General features: G+C 39.7%; 1 protein-coding gene across 1 annotated transcript in view; it reads left to right on the plus strand.

Moving 5' to 3' along the window:
- The window catches only part of LOC147726902 (uncharacterized), a 48,890-nt gene that overhangs the window by 22,229 nt on the left and 5,807 nt on the right, over positions 1-20,854 (plus strand). The window contains exon 3 of the mRNA XM_086963535.1: positions 15,961-17,307. Coding sequence (XP_086819661.1) covers positions 15,961-17,307 — 1,347 coding nt within the window. The remainder of the gene's footprint in view (positions 1-15,960; positions 17,308-20,854) is intronic.

The following is a 20,854-nucleotide window of genomic DNA, read 5'->3' on the forward strand; positions in this document are numbered from 1 at the left end:
TGAGATGTCGGCCTCTGGCAAGCAGCAAAAGCTGGCTAAGAATAGAACCGTTACTCGCGGTAAGTAAACTGCGCAAACTGTACTGGCGCTGTTTAAAGCACAGTCTGTCAGAAGTAAAGCGGCAGGTGATGCCGCTGGTGGCACCGATTCATCTCCCTCAGGAAAAACAAAAGTCTCAGCTCTCTCGGCACAGGTGGAAATGGTTGCGCAGGTAGCTTTGATCCAGGATGCCAGTACTGATGGAGCAGTGGCTGCAGTTGGAGGGATCTTGATCCAAGGGGGGTTGAGCTGGAGGCAGTCAGACTCCCTGATACAACTGCTGACAAATCTGCTGAGTCTGGTGACATTACAAAGTCTCTCCCCTCTGCAATAATAGACTACTCAATCCTTACACAGCAATCCCAATGCATTATGGGAACTGGAGTCCTCTCATTCGATGGTCTGGAAACTGGGGCTGTAGACACAGCTCAACACACTAATATGGCCACCCAGACAGAAGGCAATGAATCTACCTGCAAGGAGGAGGATGCTGTTGATACATTTTTCTCTCTATCAGATCACTCTAACTCTTCTAAAAACGATAGCTGTGATAAAGATTGGGCAAGTGAAGGGAATGACACAAGCAGCTTAAATTGGGAAGAAGAGAGTGATAGATCTTTGTATAATCCTGGAACGGTAAAGAAACTTCCCGCCTTTCCTACACTACCCGAGGGAGCTGAGGGGGCCACCGGCAGCATGACTTGCGTACTCCTTCTCGCCAAATTTGGGGGAAAAGAGAATGAAGGAAAGGGAGAGATATCTGCAGAACCTGGTACCATGTCCAATTGCACCGAAGAAATAACACACTCTACGATATATCAAGTAATCATGGCCCATCGGGAGGAAACAAGGGCTGGGAGCTCTTGGACCCAAGATGCTTGCAGAAAATTGCAAAATTCTATTTGTAGGATCACTAAGACATGCTCGGACTTTGCAACTAGAATTGGAGAGGCAGAAGCCAGGATTTCCCAACTGGAAGATGAGCTAACCACGCAGAAGAAGAACACTGAACCAATGCCATCTATAGGAGACGATACCTTGCTGGAACTGGTTGATCTTGAAAATCGGGCCAGAAGAAGCAATTTGCGAATTCTGGGCATTCCTGAGGGAAAAGAAGGGTCAGATACCCGTCAATTCGTGATCGAGCTATTCGAAGAGGCCTTCCCAGATTTGATGCAATGGGACAGGAAGACTCACATTCAAAGGGCCCACCGTTTCCCTTTCAATCAGCGCAGAGCAGGAGGGCAATCTGATAATCGCCCACGCGCTATTTTGATTTCTCTCAACAACTTCTTGGCCAGGGAATCCCTATATGATTTTTCCAGACCAGATCGGAAAAGGACGGGAAGGGATGCGATTTCTTTGTTTGATCTGATTTTTTGCCAAAAGACAGTTGAAAAGCACTGGCTCTTCGTCAATTAATTCCGGAATTTCAGGCAAAAGGGGCTCAGGCCTTTCTCATTAATCCTGCGCAACTGAAGGTGGTCTCTCAGGACTTACACAGTATTTTCAACCAGAAATTCAGGCCAAAGAATTCTTATTGTCATTGAATCCTTCTTAAAATTGTTAGAATGTCATGTCTTTTTCCCATTGTTTAGCTGTGATGAACCTGAATTTGGTTGTCTTTGCCATTTCCATTGGTTGTAAACCTCAGCCCACGTATAGACCTCACCCAGTTTGTAATCAATGGTATCCCGACTGAATTTCTAGATTTTTCGTTCATGTATTTCTTTAGCGTACTTGTCAAGCTTAGCGGTGAGGTCTTATAAAAGGTCGTCCCAATTATCAGTGGTCTTTTTTGATAGTTCTTCTTTGATGGTAAGTATCTCCTCTTCTAAAGATTTTAATACGTGGTATAATTCCTCAAAAATTAGAAGAGTAAGGTCCAAAGAACATTTATTTAGAAGGTTTGAACAGAGGCATGATAACGCTTCACGTGGTTCCGTATTTAGCACAAGGTTTCGTTCGAGACTGTACAGATTGTAAGATTGTTAAAGAATTATGATGGACTGTAAGATGTACCGCCTTCTGTTTTCTTTGCATTTGTAGCACTTCATTGAATGACCCCTGATTAAGGGTCATGTTCTGACCCGAAATGCATTGGGTTTTGGAAAATATAATGGATTAGAAAATACTATGGATAAAATACCGGAGGGTTACAGTTGATGAATATGCATGATATTTAATGGATTGAATGCCCAATAAATCATCCAATTTATGTATTAAACTCGCTTGAAAAAGTTGAATTTTTGAAGATGTTAATCCAAACCTGTTGATAACACTTGCATGTTAATGAAATTGTGCTCCCACATTTAATTTATTTGTAAGTCCCTAGTAAAGTGGTACTGCATGTACCCAGAACCTGTAAATTAAACATTACTAGTGGGCCTGCAGCACTGATTGTGCCACCCAATTAAGAAGCCCTCTAAACCTGTCTCAAACCTGTCAGAGCAGCCTGTGCCTTCAGTTTTAAACTACCATTTCGACTTGGCAAACTAAACCTTTTGCCAGGCCTAAACCAACCTTTAAATACATATATGTCACCCCTAGGGTAAGCCATAAACAGCCCAGCGATCAGGGTGATGTGAATTTCAAAAGATGGACATGTACTTTTAACTTGTACATGTTCTGGTAGTAAAAAACCCTTAAATTCATGTTGCACTACTGCAGGGCCTATCTCTCTCATAGGATAACTTGGGTTGCCTTATTAGATTTAATAAGTAATAACTTTAAATTTGGAGCAGGTAGGAATCTCAAGTTAGGCGTCTAAAGAATTGTAATTGAAAACTCGGTTTGATGGTAAAGTCGAATTTTAAGTCACAATTACACTTTTAGAAAGTTGGCATTCTCTTGACCCAACCATGTGGTGCCTGCAGTCTGTTTCCTGTGTCACATGACTAGGTGTAGCTGGCAGCTGGTCATTGTGTATTGCTCCCAAATAGTGAGACAAAGGAACATAGGGTTTGGTAAGAAAGGCTATCTCTGACTTGATGAGGAGGAGGAGCTGTCACCTATCAAACGTGCACCTCACAAAGTCTCTGCTTGAGCACACTCACAAAGGGTTTGACACTGGTCTATTGTAACCACAGACAAGCAGGGGCCAAGACGTGAAGGCAGGAAATTCAAAACACCTCTGGGAGTGGAAACATCTAGAACCTTCTCCTGCATCAAAGTTGGCACCAGATGTAAATGCTGGACACTCAGACTCAACTCTTCAGTAGACATCTGGATCTGTGGAAGACTCAGAAGGACTGCTGCGCAGCTCTGCAAGATGGAATGCTACTCTGTTGCCCTGCTGGCTAAGTGAAAGGGCTGGACATGCATCTTGATCCCAGGACTATCAAAGTGACACCAAGGGCTAGTTGACTTGCCTCCGGATCAGGGCCTCCGAGACAGAAAAGGCTCCAACCGCGATGAACCCAGCACTTCGACTCAGGCTGCTTTGAGTTTTTGCCCCCAAGTGATGCCACCGCAGTCTTTGGAACCTTGGAATTGGGCCTGAAGGTGCTCTGCCAGCCCTCTGGGCAGAACCGACACAGCGCGGCTCATCTCCTCACAGCTCAGCTTCGGAAATTCGCAGCATGACGCCTCTTTGACACAGGACTTTGCATCGCAAGCCCCTCATCAATGGCATACTCAAATGGGGGAGCATGATTCTGCATTGCAGCCCTGTAGCTTCTTCAGAACTACTGAGGTACAGTGCTTCTTTAGTGCAGAACTTCGCATCACAAACCTCTCATCAACAGCATCCTCAACGACAACACAAGACCTTGCATTGCAGTCTCACAGCTCCTCAGAACCGCCGCTCTGCAACACATTCTCAACACAAGATCTCTCGACGCTCAGCAACAAGGATTTAAGGCACTTTGTTCGGTGGGCCTAATCTGGTCCCTGTATATGGCCTGTGCTCCATCACAGTTGGCTTGAACTTGCGACTTTGTCCTGGTCCGACATGACCAGATAACCACACTTTGCACTTTGTGAAATAGTTGTGTTTTCACTTTATTACTGTTTGCAGTGCTGCATACATAATTTACACATTGCCTCTAAGTTAAGCCTGGCTGCTTTTCAAACTCTGTTTTGTCACTGTTGAGTTTTAGACAGTTTAGGTCCGTCCAGTTTACCACCTTACCCAAATACTGGCCGATTTTGTTCTTGGTATGATCCTTGTCCTTGGAGATGTACACCACAATCTGAGAATCATCAGCATAAAAGATTATAATAAAGCCAAATGATCTTACAAGAGAAGCCAGGGGTGCAACATAGATAGTGGAAAAATAGAGTGGGGCTCAAAGATGAGCCCTGAGGCACTGCACATTATAGACTGGAGATAAAAGGTGAAATGCACACAATTTGCTGTCTATTAGTATGGTATGAAAGTATCCACTTACGTACATTTTTATGGGTTTCAAAATCTGCAACAACATTAGCAGTTTTGAATGGGAGACTGTGAAACGCTATGCTAAGGTATAGGAAGAGCAGAGCTGCTTCTCCACCTTAAACTATAATAAATTGAAGGTAATCTGAGACTGCCAAGAGGGCGGACTCAGTTCTCTGTGTTGGTCTAAAACCAAATGCAACAAACCTAGGAGAATATTTTCTTCCAGGTAAGTGGGGATTTGTCTATTGACTTATTTTTCTAGAATTTTGTCCAGGAGCAGAAGAAGAGAGAATGGTCTGAAATTAGAGAATTGTTGAGCAGACAGCTTTTTAGTATGGGTGTAATCATGGCTGTTTTTCATGTAGTAGATAAATGGGTGTTTTAAAGGAAAGATTACAAAATTCTAATCATAGGTCCTACAACCTCAGGAACGATAAGGAGACCCTCTTGACTTGCATTTCTTCTTTAGTGCCCACTAGGTGCTATAGGTTCTGTTCTAAAAAAATGGGAAAATGCTGCAGAAGCAATACTTCATACAAAATCACATTGTTTTATTTTTTCTCATGTTTTGTTCATTTTAAGCAGCACATATCTTTAATACGTCTACATGTACATTTTTTATATTCTTTCCATGTTTCCATGTACTCTGACAAGATGATGATATCGCTCATAGAAATATTATTTAACATTCATAAAAGATTTTAGAACACACCCATAAATTATTAAACAGAGTTATTACAAAGATTCCCCCACAAGAACCATTCATTCACTCTGGCATGCATACAAAATCAAAATCACCCTGCTCAACATTCATACCTCATTCCAGCATACCAAACATACAAAACACAAACAACAACAGCATAAATCTTATAGTAATGTCCGATGACTGGTTGTGGGCTGCATCACTTTTTCAAAAAAATGGTCAACGTACTTTTCGGTGTGGGCATGAAATTCAACCAACCACCTTCTTCAGAACCACACAACTATGAACTAACTCTAATGGGAGGTAATAGGGGGGATTAAGGTAGCATAAACTCAGCTATTATACAGAAGCATTCAATAAAAGATGTGTCTGGGGGTATGGCCTCAGTCCTCCTCTGATAGGGGTATAATCAGAGAGCCGTTATATCCAAATTACTGAGTCACCTGCAATCTTGCCCGGTAGCGAAAGAAGAGAGATGGGTCTAAAATTTGAGAATTGTTGTGCATCAGCAGACAGCTTTTTAGTATGGGCGTAATCATGGCTGTTTTTCATGTAGTGGGTAAATAGGCGTTTTAAAGGAAAGATTACAAAATTCTAATCATAGGCCCTACTACCTCGGGAACCAGATGGAATATCTGAGTAGGAGCCAGATCTAATGAAGAGAAGAAGATCTGTGACCAGAGGTGTGTTTTAACTTAGAGAAATCTTCAAAGTTGGTTCCTTTAGCCATGACTTAGATGCATTCTCTGCCAGGATCTAGAACCAAGTGCATCGTACTTACGATGTTGGCGGTAACTAGTCAAAATATTAAGTTTTTAATTTCGACTAGACATAATATCGAGGTAAAAATATAGAATAGACATAATATCGATAAGACATAATATAGACTACAAAAATATCGACTAGAAAAATTTAATATTGACTAGAATAGCAATAATATCGATTCAAAAATATAGAATGGACATAATATCGACTAGATAGAATATAGACAACAAAAATATCGAATTTAAGGTAAGTTAATTTTAATATTTAATTTTTGTGTAATATAATTCTGTAGCGGGTTGTGGGTTTATAGGGGAATAGGGTGGCAAGTAATTTAATTATCATAAAATAAATATGTTATTTTAGTTATTGGTATTTATGTAGAATTATTTGTTAATTAATTAAAAATTGGCAATTAAATAAAATATAATTGGTAATTAATTTTAATAGATTAATTGATAAATATGTTAATGTTATTAATTTTTTTCTGTAGCCGGTTGTGGGTTTATAGGGGAATAGGGTGGGAAGTAATTTTAATATGATTAATTAAATATGTAATTTAATTTGTGGTTATTTATTTAGACTTAATTGATCATTAATTATTGATTGGCAAGTAATTAAAATATAATTGGTAGTTAAATGTAATTGATTAATTGATAAATATGTTAATTTTAGTAATTTATTTTCTGTAGCGGGTTGTGGGTTTATAGGGGAATAGGGTGGGAAGTAATTTCATTATAATTATTTAAATATGTTATTTTAATTATTGGTATTTATTTAGAATAATTGTAAATTAATTATTAATTTGTAATTAATTAAAATATATTTTGTAATTTATTGTAATTGATTACTTGATAATTATGTTACTTTTATTAAATTAATTTCTGTAGTGGGTTGTGTGTTTTAGGGGAATAGCTTGTGAAGTAATTTAATTGTAAGTTATTAAATTTTTGAATAAAACATTTATTGACTTAATTTTTGAAAATACTTTTAAATTGTTAATTATTTCATTATTAATAGGTAAATAATTAGCATTAGTAGGTAATTTTTATTATTAAATCATTTTTATTTGTATTTTAAATTGATTATTTAATATATTTAACACAATTGTAAAATATTTTTATTAATTTGTCATTGGTGTTACTATTTATATTATTTATATTTAAATAAGAAGTATTTACTTGCCCTACTATTGCTCTCACTGTAGTTGGAATAGTAATGTTACCCCTAAGCTATCCAACGCTTTCCCTACTGTTGCAGTCACTGGAGTTGGAATAGTAATTTTTACCCCTACACTATCCAATGCTTTGCCTACTGTGGCACTCACTGGAGTGGGAATAGTAATTTTTACCCCTACGCTATCCAACCCTTTCCCTACTGTTCCACTCTCTGGAGTGGGAATAGTAATTTTTACCCCTACGCTATCCAACGCTTACCCTACTGTTACACTCACTGGAGTTGGAATAGTAATTTAAACCCCTACGCTATCCAACGCTTTTCCTACTGTTGCACTCTCTGGAGTGGTAATAGTAATTTTTACCCCTACGCTATCCAATGTTTTCCCTACTGTTGCACTCTCTGGAGTTGGAATAGTAATTTTTATCCCTACGCTATCCAACGCTTACCCTACTGTTACACTCACTGGAGTTGGAATAGTAATTTAAACCCCTACACTATCCAACGCTTTCCCTACTGTTGCACTCACTGGAGTGGGAATAGTAATTTTTACCCCTACGCTATCCAACGCTTTCCCTACTGTTGCACTCTCTGGAGTGGTAATAGTAATTTTTACCCCTACGCTATCCAATGTTTTCCCTACTGTTGCACTCGCTGGAGTGGGAATGGTAATTTTTACCCCTACGCTATCCAACGTTTTCCCTACTGTTGCACTCTCTGGAGTTGGAATAGTAATTTTTACCCCTACGCTATCCAACGCTTTCCCTACTGTTGCACTCACTGTAGTTGGAATATTAATTTTAACCCCTACGCTATCCAACGCTTTCCCTACTGTTGCACTCACTGGAGTGGGAATAGTAATTTTTATCCCTACGCTATCCAACGCTTTTCCTACTGTTGCACTCTTCGGAGTAGGAATAGTAATTTTTACCCCTACGTTATCCAACGCTTTCCCTACTGTTGCACTCTCTGGAGTGGGAATAGTAATTTTTACACCTACGCTATCCAACACTTTACCTACTGTTGCACTCTCTGGAGTGGCAATAGTAATTGTTACCCCTACGCTAGCCAACGCTTTCCCTACAGTTGCACTCTCTGGAGTGGGAATAGTCATTTTTACCCCTATGCTATCCAACGCTTTCCCTACTGTGCACTCGCTGGAGTGGAAATAGTAATTTTTACCCCTACGCTATCCAACGCTTTCCCTACTGTTGCACTCACTGTAGTTGGAATATTAATTTTAACCCCTACGCTATCCAATGCTTTCCCTACTGTTGCACTCACTGGAGTGGGAATAGTAATTTTTATCCCTACGCTATCCAACGCTTTCCCTACTGTTGCACTCTTCGGAGTAGGAATAGTAATTTTTACCCCTACGTTATCCAACGCTTTCCCTACTGTTGCCCTCTCTGGAGTGGGAATAGTAATTTTTACACCTACGCTATCCAACACTTTACCTACTGTTGCACTCTCTGGAGTGGCAATAGTAATTGTTACCCCTACGCTAGCCAACGCTTTCCCTACAGTTGCACTCTCTGGAGTGGGAATAGTCATTTTTACCCCTATGCTATCTAACGCTTTCCCTACTGTTGCACACGCTGGAGTGGAAATAGTAATTTTTACCCCTACGCTATCCAATGCTTTCCCTACTGTTGCACACACTGGAGTCGTTACAGTAAATTGAACCCTTTCGCTATTCTACGGTAAAAATATTGTATATGTTTTGTAAATAATATGTATATATATATATATATATATATATATATATATATATATATATATATATGTATTTAAAATATATATATTTTTTAGTTACATTAATTATTTTTCAATTTTACGTTTATATTACTTTTAATTTACTTTTAAGACATTTAAAAAATTCGATCTTTTGACAGTCTATATTTTTTACACTCGATATTTTGGAGTCGATATTTTTGTACTTACCTGTTTGAAGATAGGAAGTCGATATTCTTGCAGTCGATATTTTTACCTCAATATTTTGTCCTCTCAATATTTTGACTGTCGATGTTCTGTCAGTGATCCGATGTTGGCATAGAGTTTTTGAATTTTATTTTTAAAAAAAGGTGGCAAGATTGTCACAGAAATTGAGAAGGAATGATCTTACTCTTTCTAACAATGGGGACGCTAAGTTGATTTACAAGATGAAAAAGATCCCTTGATGAATTTTAGAATGAATTATCAAGGTTGAGTTGTAGGCAACCTTGGCAACCTTAATTGGAAATGATGGTTCCATATTGAGATTTATCCTGATCCTCATATTTACTCCTCCACAGCCGTACAAGCTTTTTACAATTGCATTTGGCTTTGTGAAGGTCTGTAGTATACCATGGTGCTGCAGGAGAGATGCAGGTGGATTTTATCATTTTGATGGGAGCTACTGGCTCTAAAACAGTATCGACTCAGTTGTTAAATTGAAAGGCCATGGTGTATGGATCCTCTCCTGTTATGCCAACACTGTTAGTAAATACTTTGCCAAGGATCTTGTCCAGGGCTCTACTGAAATGGTCGACCGTGGTCCATTGCTTGGATCTTCTTGTCTGGGATATTCCTGCACAATCATGAGCGATATGGGTATGGATAAAAAAATGGATTAACCACATGCCAGTTCAAATCAGTTCAAGAAGCTTACTAATGTGCAAAGAATCAAGATTATTTAAAATAACGTTCTAAACTGAATTGTAGGGTTAGAGACTGCCATTGAAAGGCTCCGCATCCTAGCCATCATTATTCCCCTTTGTCAATCCCATGTAATGAATTATTGTATAGTTTATGGTATCAGCCAACCCACTCAACAAACTTATCTTGAGCCAAATTCTGTACGTTTACAGGCTGTCTTGATGGAAAATACTAGAGTTTTGTTATTAATTGCCTTGTGACAAGGCGCCTAAATTAATAAATGAACAGTATGCTTGCTTATACAGGACTCAAGCACCCCTCCCACCCCTGTGAAATTAAGTCAATGTCAAGTTTGTTTCTGGAAAAGCTATAATAAAACCTCATTAAGTACAACTCACATCACAGACATAACCAAATACTAAAATACCTATATATTCTAGATAATGACGAAATATATGAAGTGCACAATACTTAATGAGGAATCATTTCCAGATCATCAATAAAACAAGAGCATTAGTATGTTATTTTGATAGTTCAAAGAAGTCATAACCCTGTTTACCAATCAATATGTCACTATTCCTAATCATTCTGAAACTAGACAAAATCACAGCATAGGGCTCTTCATAACTCCTAGAGCTAAGTAAAAAAAATGAATAGAACAATAGCAGTTTCAATATCTCCCATCTCTATGCTATGTTGATGCACATAGCTGTTTTGCATAAGATACATGAATGATGAGAGTACAGGACAGATTCTATCGTCTCCTTATGATTCCTTATGTTTAAATATCTCCTAATTTGGTGTCTAGCAATTTTTCTGCACTTATTGATATCAAGGACATATCTACTTGAAACTAACAAGACCCTTGTGTCTATAACGTACAAATAGACCCATAACAAGCACATCAGTACTTTATTTCTCGAAAAGATATTGTTAAATAAAAGTGGTAACTTTCCTAATCATGCACGAGGAAGAATTCTGTAAGTCATCAGTATTGACCATCAAGTAAGGTTCCAATTCATTTGCTATCACACAAGAGATACAGTCATTAAATTACTTTTTTCTAGATTTATTTTCAAATTCACACAATTGCAATAATCGTGTATTGGATCCTTTGAAATACTTGGGGTGTCTTTCACTGTCACGGACACTCAGAAGATCTCTAAAGGGGGTACTCCTAAAGTTGAACCACCCTCATTTGCTGGCAGCCTCCACCACCAAAGTAAGGGCATGGAGGTCACTACATATGACTGGATTAAGCCTTGGCAAATGTTTTCTTAATGAGTCTGTATTCTGTATTGATGATTTATTAGCTGGTCAAAAATAAGTTATATGACATGCCTCAGTGGAAATACGTGCATTGGTGCACTTGCTAAGCACATCCTCATATATCCAGAACCATCTAGAAACTTCAGGAAACGTCTAGCGAAGACTTGTAAAGAACATTCTGAATCTCCAGAATCATCTAGAAACTTCCACAAACGTTTAGCAAAGTCCAGAATCTTCTAAAAAATGTCCAGCACAGTCTCTCTAGGCGACTGATGCAGCCTATAAAAGGCATGCACAGTCAGGCCCTCCCTGCTTGGCAATCCCCAATTTCGAGGAAGAAGCAAGCAGTGGCTGTACCACCAAACGTACCTGAAATTCCTTTGTCTTTCCACAGCGATCCCCTCGGCCTCCTTGCTGTCTTTAAGGAGTTTCAACTCAACTTTAATCGCAGCTTACCCCCGAACCTGCAAGAGAAAAGAAGTTCGAATACAGGATTGTTTTGGTCGAATTCAATTTCGGGGCTGCTTATTTTGATATTTGATATATTGATATCAGTTACCAAGTTAAAGACCGAACCCCGTGACAGTCGTGACACTTGTTTAATCTGTTTTAAAAAGAGACTTTATTTCCCAAGACAAGTCTCGAAACTGGCAACAATTTATTTTAGAAAAAATTAAGTAGGGTATGTGTGTTAGTAAAATTAGCTTGGGCCCCATGTGCAAAGGTAAAATGAGACGAAAGTCTAACTTTACGACTTTCGGTAGTCACAAAGGGCATTTACTTAAATGCCCTTTGTGAATACCAAAAGCCATAAAGTTAGGCTTTTGTCTCTGTTTACTTTTGTGAATTGGGCCCACTATGTTTAGTCCGATAATTTAATTAGGAGGAGCATATTATCAGTTAGTCCATAGCCAGTTGTGTATAACTGTTTTTCAGAATTCGTGAGTAAAATCTCAAAAATGGAAGAGAAGCCAAAAGAACCAGAATAGGTTTGACGGAATGCTATAGAGAGGCGCTGTGTGCTGATATACTCGGGTTGAAAGAGCATCTCTCTACTTTTCATTCTCATTCCATTCGTCCCTTCCCCTCTGCAGTCATCTCGGGTTGAGTGTCTCACTCTGGAAGGCCGCAGTCAGTCATTAGCGGTCTAGCAACCAGCATGGCTTCCACTGGACTGAGCAATCACAGATCAGTCAATCTGGGTACCTGTTTTCTAACCTGTGCTTGACTTTCGCTATGGCAGCAATGGTATCAAAGCTAATTATATTTAATGTAGACATGGTTTCTTTCAATACCATAAACCGTGGGTTTTTGCATAAATGGCTGATTGATACCAATTCTTGAATTACTTTTTTGAGTCAGGCAAGGCGAAGACTGTGTCCACAATTGTATCCAATATAAACTGAAAGGATATCCAAATTATTATTATTTAAAGGACGCACCCCTAATTCTCTATTAACTATGTTGTTTAAAGTATTTTGTGGAAGGCACAGCATATTTGTCATGAATTTATTGTGGATATATCCATTGGTTATTCAAGATTGAAACCCATGATTAATGCCCTATATTTAGCTTTAGGCCTCGTAAACTCTTGGCAGAGCTGGTGTCGAGCATCCTTGATTCCATAGTGCTCTTATTTAGATAATCATCCCATGTGAGTGATGAGGAAAATCAGATTCCTAGATGACCATAGTAGATCCCCCTTTGTATGGTTGTATTTTCAAGGTGCACTAAGTCCATTTTAGACTTTTTTCTTCCAAAATTAAATGGTTTAGATTTGTAGACTTCTTTTTTTACATTTGTGTGTATTATTATGTGTAACGACTCCCTACTCTTCAAATACTAGCATTTGGGGGTATCCTTGAGTTTTGTCCAGTATAGCAGATTTACTTTTAAATAAAAGAATTGTGGATTGTTTAGCTCATATCCAGGATACAACAGTTTCTCCTATCCAAGGGTAATTGGCAAGCTCCTTAATCTAGCGAAGACAAAAGTGAGGAGAAACTACACACCGTGTCTCACCGCCTTCTCTATTGTAAAATACACTTCAAAGTATGCCAAGCTTTGAAAGGATTTCCACAAAACTCTTATGTTCACCTTGTCAAAAGCTGTTTTTAGATCCATTAATGCAACCTACAGATGTTCTGTTTGACTCCTTAGCAACCTTGACACAATGAGATTTAAAGTCATACAATGGTCTACTATTGAGATGCTCACCTAAAAAATATATTAGTATTGATAACTTTTCTAATTTTCATCTATCAATTCACACATCCAGTCATGAATAATTTTTCCAAAAACCCAAGTGTCATTTAAAGAAACTAGGCAATGAAAAACGGGATACTTTCAGCTATCCTTCCTAATAATTGGAACTAAACGCGCCCTTTTTCATGAACCAGGTATGGTTATTTTTTAATGCAGTATTTAATACTCTAATTAAAACTGAGAACCCGAGGATTTCACCACACTTGGGTCTGAAAGAATCTTATGTGACCTGGTACTTTCCTAGACTTTTTGACTTTTCATGAAGTGTAAGTTTCACCCCATGAAGTCATAATAACATCGTTTGTGAACTGTAACGATAACTATTCAATATCTAGGATATTCAGTTGGCCCAATTTGGTTCCCTTATAGATGTCTTCTTTAAACATTGGTTCAAAAATATATATACACATTTGTGTTGTCATAATTTTGTCTTGCAATTTAGTCATATGAAACCCTACTCAAATAGAAACCACAATCCTGGTCAGGGGGTAGTCACAAGCAAACCCCAAATTAACCGGGGGGTTGATCCTCTGGTAGCTGGGCACACAGCAGTCGGATTTAACATAGAGGCAGTATGTAAGGTATTTAAGCAGCACTTCAAACAGTAATAAAGTGAAGCACAACACAAGAAAATCCCACTCCAATTTAGAAAACAAGAGTAAATTAAAATAAAAAAATCAAGACCAAAAATGACAAACATCCAATCAGTTGAACCAGAGATATGCAATTTTAATGATTTCACTGAATGTAGGTCTAAAAAGCACAACTCTCCAACTGTGGATATCTGGTCGCTCTAGACCAATACAAAGTCACAAGTTTAGGCTGACCGCAATGGAGCATGGACCGGCTACAAAGACCTAGCTAAGCTCCCGAAACAAGAGTACCTTAAATCTTGGTTGCAAAGAGTTGCAGAGTCCCGCGCTGAGGATGCGGCACACAGCCCAGGTGATGTGAGGTCCTGGTAGGAGACCTGTTGTGCGGCGTTGTCTTCAAAGAGCTGCGAGGCTGCGATGCAAGGTCCTGCATCGTCACCGAGAAGGCCATCGATGAGGGGGCTTGCGATGTAAAGTCTTGCATCTAGAATGCGTCTGTAGTATTTTGAAATGAATTAAATGAAGAATTGAAGTAAAATAAAGTTAGGTTTATTCCATGAGAAAGAGCACATCTATGCAGATCTTCTGCAAGCATCAACAGAGAGTAACTGTCCTCACAGCGATTACATCATGGAACTTAGAACACAGATAATGGAATGAATGCAAGCAAGTTTAAGGGGAAATGCATAACATGTAATAGAAACAAAGCAGGATACTACATATCCTCCCTTTTCCAAAAACAAAAACATTAAACACAACTCTTCCTTTCTCTTAAAAAAATAAAAAATAACAAATAATAACTCCATAAAAATCGTTGACCACATCTAAATCATATAAAACATTTCATTCTTGTACATTCAACTAGGATTATCTTCAGGAAAGGTACATGTACACAAAACTACTTTACAACTGTAAGGAGCAGCGCAGAGCGCAGCGCGCTCATAGGGACGCTATTACTGGAGCGATTGCAAGCATATTTTTAAAACCCCCGATTTGTCATTTTGGTTCGTGCTAATTTTGACCTTTTACCCTGCTTTTATATTGGCCACAGACTTGCACTATAATAATTTGAAATACACCGTGTTTGGTGCGGGTCCTTTTTTCCCTCGAGTAGCACTGCGGCGGACATCTTGGGTGGGGGGTGAATGGCCCAGAAGCTTCGCACGGTCTATCCGTCACAAGGACGCTAGACCGGTACTTAAACCGGGTAAATCAGGCGGCCTGTCACTGGAAACTATTCTACAACGGTAAAACTACTTTACAACTGTAAGGAGCAGCGCAGAGCGTAGCGCGCTCATAGGGACGCTATTACTGGAGCGATTGCAAGCATATTTTTAAAATCCCCGTTTTGTCATTTTGGTTCATGCTAATTTTGACCTTTTACCCTGCTTTTATATTGGCCACAGACTTGCACTATAATAATTTGAAATACACCGTGTTTGGTGCGGGTCCTTTTTTCCCTCGAGTAGCACTGCGGCGGACATCTTGGGTGGGGGGTGAATGGCCCAGAAGCTTCGCATGGTCTAGTCGTCACAAGGACGCTAGACCGGTACTTAAACCGGTCATGCTGACGCGCAGCGGTCACGCGCTGCGGGCCCGCCGGAGCATCGCCGGAGTCACGCCAGAGTCCAGCCCGCCTGCGCCCGTCCGCGCATATATGGGCCCCGGGGCCAGAACTTCTGGCCACCGGCTAGTTTACTCGTCGGAGGAACTGTTCCATTTTGATAATGGTGAGCAGCTATCAGACCCTGTAGTTCTGGCAAAGCTGAATAAGTATACCATTAAATACCCCACAACGGTAAGCCTAGAGCCCATCCCTCTCTGTTAAAGTTAGCCAGCCTAAATACTAGGTCGCTCCACAAACATTATGTGGAGATTTTTACCTTGCTTCAGGATAACGATATTGATGTCCTAACTTTAACAGAGACCTGGATGAACGATAATTCCAAGCCAGACATTATTGCGGCTCTCCCAATTAATTATGACGCGATATGGCATAACCGCGCAGGAGGTGCACGGGGGGGTAGCGATCCTATTTAAAAAGAATTTGTCAGTAGAAAGACTAGTGTCAGAAACAGTGGATCTATCCGACCTGTTAGGGGTAAAGATTACCTTGAATATTTCTTGTTTGGTAGTCTTGTCGGTCTACCGACCACCTAATTCTACCCCACTATTTAATGACCTATTTGCCCACATTATATCGGACCTTTGCACGAGATATAAAAAAATTGTGGTAGCTGGAGATTTTAACCTACATTGGGAAAATCCTCATAAGGATCTGGCCACACGCCAATTGGATATCACAATGTCCTCTTTGAGCTTTAAACAACTTGTGAAAGTACCCACACACATCAAGGGTCATACCCTTGATCTTGTGTGGACCTCAGACCCAAATGTGATTCTCAGAGATGTTCTACCATGCATATGGACCGACCATTATCTATTGAACTGTGAAGTCCATATTGATGACCATTTAAGTCATCCATCTCGGGGAGTCAGAAAAATCCGTAAATGGAATGAGGTTGATTTAAAAACCCTGACTGAGACCTTTCCCGAAGTAGCCCGACCTTTTGGTGCTGGAAGCAACTTGGACCTGGAATACACGGATTTAATGTGGAGCTTGCGTCAAGCTATCGATCAGATAGCACCTGAACGGACGCAACTCATTAAAGGACCAGGCAAAGGAGCTCCATGGTTCACCCCGCTCCTGAGGGAGCATAAACGGAAACTTCGGGCTTTGGAGATATCCTGGAGGAAAGCTAAACATGTCATAGCTAGGGATCAGTATAAAACCTTCCTTCATACGTACAAAAAACGTATATTGCAAACAAAGGCGGAGCATTATGAGTCGCGCTTAAAGAAAGCTGGGAATACCCAGAAAGAGACTTTTAAAATTCTATCCAAGTTGAGCAAAAAAACGGAAAACCCAGAAATTACTATAAATTGCAATACCTTTCAGGGATATTTCCTAGAAAAAGTGGAGAATATCATCTCGGAAATAAAAAGTAACATGGTGAATGAGCCTGTCCTACACCTTGATCCCCATAATGCTACTGGCTGTACTATCGAGGAGTTCCCAGAGATAGTTGTGCTGAGTTTGGAGCAATTGATGGGCAGTACTAAATCTGGCTCCCCAGCTGACCCGTGCCCCCCTAGTGTATTTCGTGTGGCACGCCCCATTTTGGAGGAACGTATTATTTTTCTCCTTAATAGATCACCTGAAACGGGGTATCTACCCGCGGAATTTAAGGAAGCGCGAGTTAGGCCCTTGTTGAAGAAACCTGGTGCGGATCCCGCGGCCTTGAAGAACTATAGACCAATCTCCCAGTTGCCCTTTCTTTCTAAGATCTTAGAACAGCATGTCCTGAAGTTTCTATCTCTTCACGTGGAGTCTCATTGTTTACTCCACGAGCGACTGGCAGGGTTTCGAGCAAATCACAGCACCGAGTTGGTGATGCTCTTGGTGCTGGATGATTTAAGAGGCATGGCTGACATCAAGAAACCGAGCGCCCTGATCCTTTTAGACCTGTCAGCGGCATTCGATACTGTCAGCCATGCCCTGCTCCTGGAAAGACTGGATGACTTCGGGGTCAAGGGCGTGGCCTTTAACTGGCTGAAGTCCTTTCTTCTGGGAAGGACACAGAGGATACAGCTGGGGGACTTGATTTCAGATGTGGGGACTTTAGAGTGTGGGGTGCCTCAGGGCTTCGCATTGTCCCCACTACTTTTTAATCTTTACCTTCAACCTCTGATTGCATCTCTGGCCAGTATGGGCTGTAGAGTTTTTAACTACGCTGATGATACTCAGCTTGTGCTGAGTATCGATAACACTGAGGCCGCGCAATTCCAAGCGCAGAACATCTTGAGGTATACGGTCGGGTGGATGACTGAAAATCTGCTGAAGATCAACCCGGATAAGACCGAGGTATTGGTAATTCCATCTACCACCTCACCCTGGAGCGATCTCTACTGGCCACAGGAGTTAGGGTCAACTCCAAAGCCGAGTGCAAATGTAAAGAGTCTGGGGATTAAACTGGACTGTGATTTGTCAATGTAAAGCCAAATCTCCTCTGTTGTTGGAAGCTGCACGAATATCATCAGGAAGTTACGTAAGCTAGCCCCTGTTCTTTCTCAGTCCATGTTGCGAACAGTTGTAGCGGTGACCATTATCTCAAGAATAGATTATGGGAATGCCCTTTATCTAGGTCTCCCTAAATCTCTGACTAACAGGTTGCAGGTCGTGATGAACGATGCGGCGCGACTGATTTTTAGACTCCCCAGAAGGACCAAGGCTTTTCCCTTGTTACAGAGCCTACATTGGCTCCCTATAAAGGAGAGGGTAGAGTTCAAGAGTCTATGCACGGCCCATAAGGCAATTTATGGCCATGCACCTGTCTATATCAGAGACCGTCTGGAACTGTATAGCCCAAAAAGAACACTCAGATCTTCTGATTCTCAGTTGCTAATCTGTCCTTGCCAACCAAGGGAGGGAGAGCCTTCTCTGTGTTGGTCCCTCAACTCTGGAATAAGCTACCCGAGGTGCTACGCAGAGAGGTGAATATCCTGCGATTTAGAAAGTCTTTAAAGACACTGCTGTTTGGAAGGGTTTTGGGTATAGTGTAGGTTGGCTGCTGCATTATTTCTTTGTGTTGTATGTAGTTATTGTATAAATTCCATCGATTTCCGAGTGCCTAGAGACCTGTAGGTGAATTGGCGCGTTATAAATCCAACATAGCAATAACAACAGCATCTCATAAAATAAATGGACTTTAACCCACAGAAAGCTTTTTAGAAAAGTCCCCTATGTGGAAATCCTTTGAATTTACAAATCTTACCTGAGAAAACGTTGGAAGACCATTTTAAGACCCAAAACATTATTCCTTCACAAACTTCAGTAGTTAAAATTAGTTCTGGACTGTTGAAGTTAAGAATAACATGTAAAGATTTTTCCACACGAGAATATACTGACCACCAGCAATGAAATACAATAAGCAGAACACAGTACTATTTCTAAATAAAAATATTAAATAATGGTACCACAACAGTTCTATATAATTACAAGTATAACCTTTTTTTTTAAATGTAAGCAAACACAAGTCCGCAGCAACCTGTAAAGAAATTCTGCCAAACTAAACATACCCCAAAGGTTAAATTTTACTATTTTCATCAACATTGACATCAGAATCAGAATCAGAAGAATCAGAATCAGTAATACAAGCAACTCTAGGTCGTTGAGATGAACTCCTATTGCAAACTTTAGCATAATGTCCCAAAATTCCACAATTAGAACATTTACCAGATGTTGCAGGACATTCTTCACATCCAGCGTTGTGATTCTTGTCACCACAACGAAAACAAGCAAAAAAAGATTCATTTCTATTAAAAGATTGTTTATAAGACGGTTTCTGGTAAAAAAGAATTCCTGTTACTCCTTTTTATAGATGTGTCCTTACAATTTCTGTTGACAGAAACCTTATTAACAATAGGAGTAGAAGTAGTAGTGGTAGACTCTGATTGCTCTGACAAGGCTTTCGAACTTCTATCAGAAAGTTCAGCTTTTTTTAATAAAGCAAGAACATCCTTCAGAGAAGATTCACCTTCAATCCAAAGTCTATCTTGAATGCTTTTTTTTCTTGAGCAAACTACAACTTGATCCCGAATAAGTTCATCATGCAATACTCCAAATTTGCAATGCATAGCTAACAACTTTAATTGAGAAACGTACTCTTCTACAGATTCATTTTCTAATTGTTTCCTTTTGAAGAAAGCATGTCTGGTAACCCCAATACACACTGTAGGAGAATAATGTTCAGTTAAATCCAAAATTGCAGTCTTGAAAATATCTAAATCTCCTGGCCTATCTGGTTTTGTCATTTGATTATACACTCTTAAACCTTCCGGGCCAAGACTATGTAAAAGCATCCTAATATTACGCTCAGGTGTTAAAGTTCCAACATTGTCCTCAAGAGTAGCGATATAATTAAGAAAATACTCCTTCCACTCAGGCCATTTGATGATAGGTTCACCAGGAGATATTAAGAATTCCTTTGGAGTACTAATATTGGTATTAATACATGAAGCAGATTTAGCATTAACAGAAGGAGTACTTGTAGAAGCAGGATTAACACTAGGATAAGTGTTACTCATGTTACTTGTGAACGTGAGTTATTTGAAAATCAAAATTTGTTATGAATTAATAGTCAAGAAGAAAATCATTGTAAATAACCTTACACTGAGGTTTCAAAATTGCAGAAAGCAGAGTGAAGAATCACGAAGAAAGTACTTAAACTCTGTCTTTAAATTGTAGAAACAGTGTGTGAAAACACAAAGAAAGTACTTACACTGTGGCTTAAAATTGTAGAAAACGATGAAGCATGAAGAAGGAAGTATAAAGATGTGCTCTTGAATTCATTTGTAACTTTTCCCAAACTACGTGAGAATAAAAACGAAGTTCTGACTAGTTCCGATGTTTAGAAATATAAATAAACACTTTGCTGAAATTTAAAATGGAGGCACGTACAATGCGCAGCTTGCGTGACGTGGCCTTTGAAGTTGTAATCCTTGCGCAATCCTCGCGCTCTGTAGCTACCAGTTGCTAAGCATGCAAGCGCTGGATCTGTACGCGAGCGCTGTTGTCATCAGTTGCCAAGCAACCCTTTGAGCGTGTAGCAACCTTTTTGGCGTGTGACGTGCAAGCGCTGGATCCGTGCGCGAGCGCTGTTGTCACCAGTTGCTAAGCAACCCTTTCAACGTGATACGTGCGAGTGCTGGATCCATGCACACAGTGCACTGTAGAGTCTGTGAACGCTCGAGGGTGAAGAACAGTCGAAGACGTTTCAAAGGTAAACAATTGTAAAACAATTGTGTAATTTCTTTGAAGAATGAAGCAGAAATAACAAATTCTTCAATCTACTCACTGTTAGAAGAATATAATCACGCAGGAAAAGTAGTCAGCCAGTGAAGTTTATCAAGTAATAAAAAAAAAATTGTCAAAGTAGATAAAAATAAATCTTGAGGTTTTCCAGAAGA

The sequence above is a fragment of the Lissotriton vulgaris genome, chromosome 3_1 (genome assembly GCF_964263255.1).
Source record: "Lissotriton vulgaris chromosome 3_1, aLisVul1.2, whole genome shotgun sequence".
In the NCBI taxonomy this organism is placed as follows: domain Eukaryota; kingdom Metazoa; phylum Chordata; class Amphibia; order Caudata; family Salamandridae; genus Lissotriton; species Lissotriton vulgaris.